This window comes from Ailuropoda melanoleuca, chromosome 10 (genome assembly GCF_002007445.2).
Source record: "Ailuropoda melanoleuca isolate Jingjing chromosome 10, ASM200744v2, whole genome shotgun sequence".
Lineage (NCBI taxonomy): Eukaryota > Metazoa > Chordata > Mammalia > Carnivora > Ursidae > Ailuropoda > Ailuropoda melanoleuca.
The window spans coordinates 7,132,247-7,134,621 of record NC_048227.1 but is presented as its reverse complement, the minus strand read 5'-3'; the positions used below and the strand labels follow the sequence as shown (position 1 = coordinate 7,134,621).

General features: G+C 46.0%; 1 protein-coding gene across 1 annotated transcript in view; it reads right to left on the bottom strand.

The window, feature by feature from the left end:
• Positions 1–1,616: 1,616 nt before the first annotated feature.
• MUC17 (mucin 17, cell surface associated) overlaps positions 1,617–2,375 on the bottom strand; it is a 19,642-nt gene continuing 18,883 nt past the window's right edge. Inside the window, exon 14 of the mRNA XM_034669938.1 lies at positions 1,617–1,722. Coding sequence (XP_034525829.1) covers positions 1,681–1,722 — 42 coding nt within the window. The 3' untranslated portion in view covers positions 1,617–1,680. The remainder of the gene's footprint in view (positions 1,723–2,375) is intronic.

Here is a 2,375-nt window from a genome sequence, read left to right as displayed (position 1 = left end):
CCCTCCTTTGACCGTTGATGCATTGGCCTGTGTGAAGCAGGAAGCAGGTTTGTGAAAAGGAAGACATCTAGATTTGGTCCGGGCTATAAACTGAATGTTTGTTTCCCCCCACCCCCTAAATTCATAGGTTGAAACCTAATCTCCAATGTGATGATGTTAGCAGGTGGGGACCCTTGGGAGGTGATTAGGTCGTTTGGATGGAGCCCTCCTGAATGGGATTAGTGCCTTTATAGAAGAGACCCCAGAGAGCTCCCTTACCACTTTTGTCCTGTGAGGACACAAAAAAGAGCTGTCTGTCTGTGAATCAGGAGGTGGGCCCTTAACAGACACTAAATCTGTGAGCACCTTGATCTTGGACTTCAGAATTGTGAGAAATAAATGTGTGTTGTTTATAAGCCACCTAGTCTATGGAATTCTGTTATGGCAGCCCAAATGCACAAAACCCAGTTTTAAGAGCTGGGGATTTTGATGGCTTTCCACTGGGGTGAGGAGGTGGGGGGAAGGGGACCAGGAGGGGATGGCCGCGAGCTGACTGGTGCCTGCAGATGCTCTGAGTGATCGGGAGGGGGCAGCAGAGCCTAGGCTCTGTTTTTAGGTTAAGGTTTAAATGGGGTAGCCTGTGGGAAACACCACCCAGAACAAAATAAATCCTGAGCAGCGTGGCTGGAATCGTAATAAAGCATCCTAAACACGTTTAAAATGACAGCAATAAGGGGACTTTAGAAAGAACCTAGTCCTTACTCAGCAAAAGGCAAGACTGAGTCCGAATTGTCAAATATGACTTTTCCCAGATTTTGCACAGGGAGTTGAGAGAGTTGGAAATAAAACCCAAGACTCTATCTCTGCAAATCTATGGAAAGAAACATAAGCCCATTTCCAGAAGAAGAACTTGGTTCTTTCCCAGTTGGGAGTCCCAGTATCATGGGAGTATGTGTGAGTCCTGCCTCAGGGCATCTTCAGTGGCCAGCAAATGATGCTGGGGAAGATCAAGAATGGCATGCTTTCTGGCTGTAGATTTTCTTCTTTTCATGTTGAGGCCAAACTCATCAGACCCTACATCCTGAGGGAGAGATGGTGAGAGAGATTGGAAGGTGAGAAACAGGAGCCAGTATAGGGTATCAGCTGAAGAAAGGACTGGGAACCATGAAAAATTTAATGAATTTGCTTTTATTGTTTTTAGTTATTAGAAATATATATTATTATATTGACTAATAAAAAATCAGAACCAGTAGATAAATATTAGACCTTTAAAAATACTTATAATCCTGTATACTGAAAGAAAATGCTGAATGGTTCAAAACATGTTTTCCATGAAAAGGAAGTACAATAAACCTTACAAGAGGTTTTGTGTAAGGTAAAGTTCCGTCCTATGTTTAAGCGATGGCCGCTGTTAACGGGTGATTCGGATGCTGTCCTTGGTGCTGAAGCAAGGCAGACAGGAGGAAGAACTTCCCTGTATGAACTGGAGTGCCTCGCCTGAGATCATAACAAGCCCATCGGAGTTTCCATAGTGTTTCTATCTGAGAGTTTCCCAGCACTGTACTCTCTCCCCTCTTCCTCCTTGGTACAGGTTTTGTTTTTCATCAGGTTCCATGAATGCTCTCGATGGGGAAAGTTCCACCAGGCTTAGCCAAAGCAAGCTCTCCTCACTCCCAGACCCCACAGGTTCATGTGAAAGCCTTAAATCGATGTCATCATCACCTGGGGCCTCTGAATTTTGATCTGGAAAGAGAGATAGAACCAGGTGAGGGCTAGGTTTATAAGGAACCTGGGATTTGGAAACAGAAGAGTCTTGGGACTGGGAAGTGCTCAGCTTAGAACTTACCTTATAACCTAGAGTCTAGTACAAACCAACTGTCTCCCCTACCTACCCCCAACTTAGGTAGTTTTAAAGGCATTCTAGCTAGGGAGTTTATCTTTGCCCCAAGGCCTTCTCTAGGGAGTACAGAGCCTGAAGCCAATCACCCTTCTTCGAAAGTGTGAATACTTTTTTTTTAAGATTATTTATTTATTTATTTATTCTACAGAGATAGAGACAGCCAGCGAGAGAGGGAACACAAGCAGGGGGAGTGGGAGAGGAAGAAGCAGGCTCCTAGCGGAGGAGCCTGATGTGGGGCTCGATCCCATAAAGCCGGGATCACACCCTGAGCCGAAGGCAGATGCTTAATCGCTGTGCCACCCAGACGCCCCTGAAAGTGTGAATACTTTGAGAGCATTTCTTCTGCCCTGGAACACCCATCCAGTTGAAAAAAAATTAAGGTGGCGCCCGGGTGGCTCAGTCGTTAAGCATCTGCCTTCGGCTCAGAGCGTGATCCCAGCGTTCTGGGATCGAGCCCCACATCGGGCTCCTCTGCTGGGAGCCTGCTTCTTCCTCT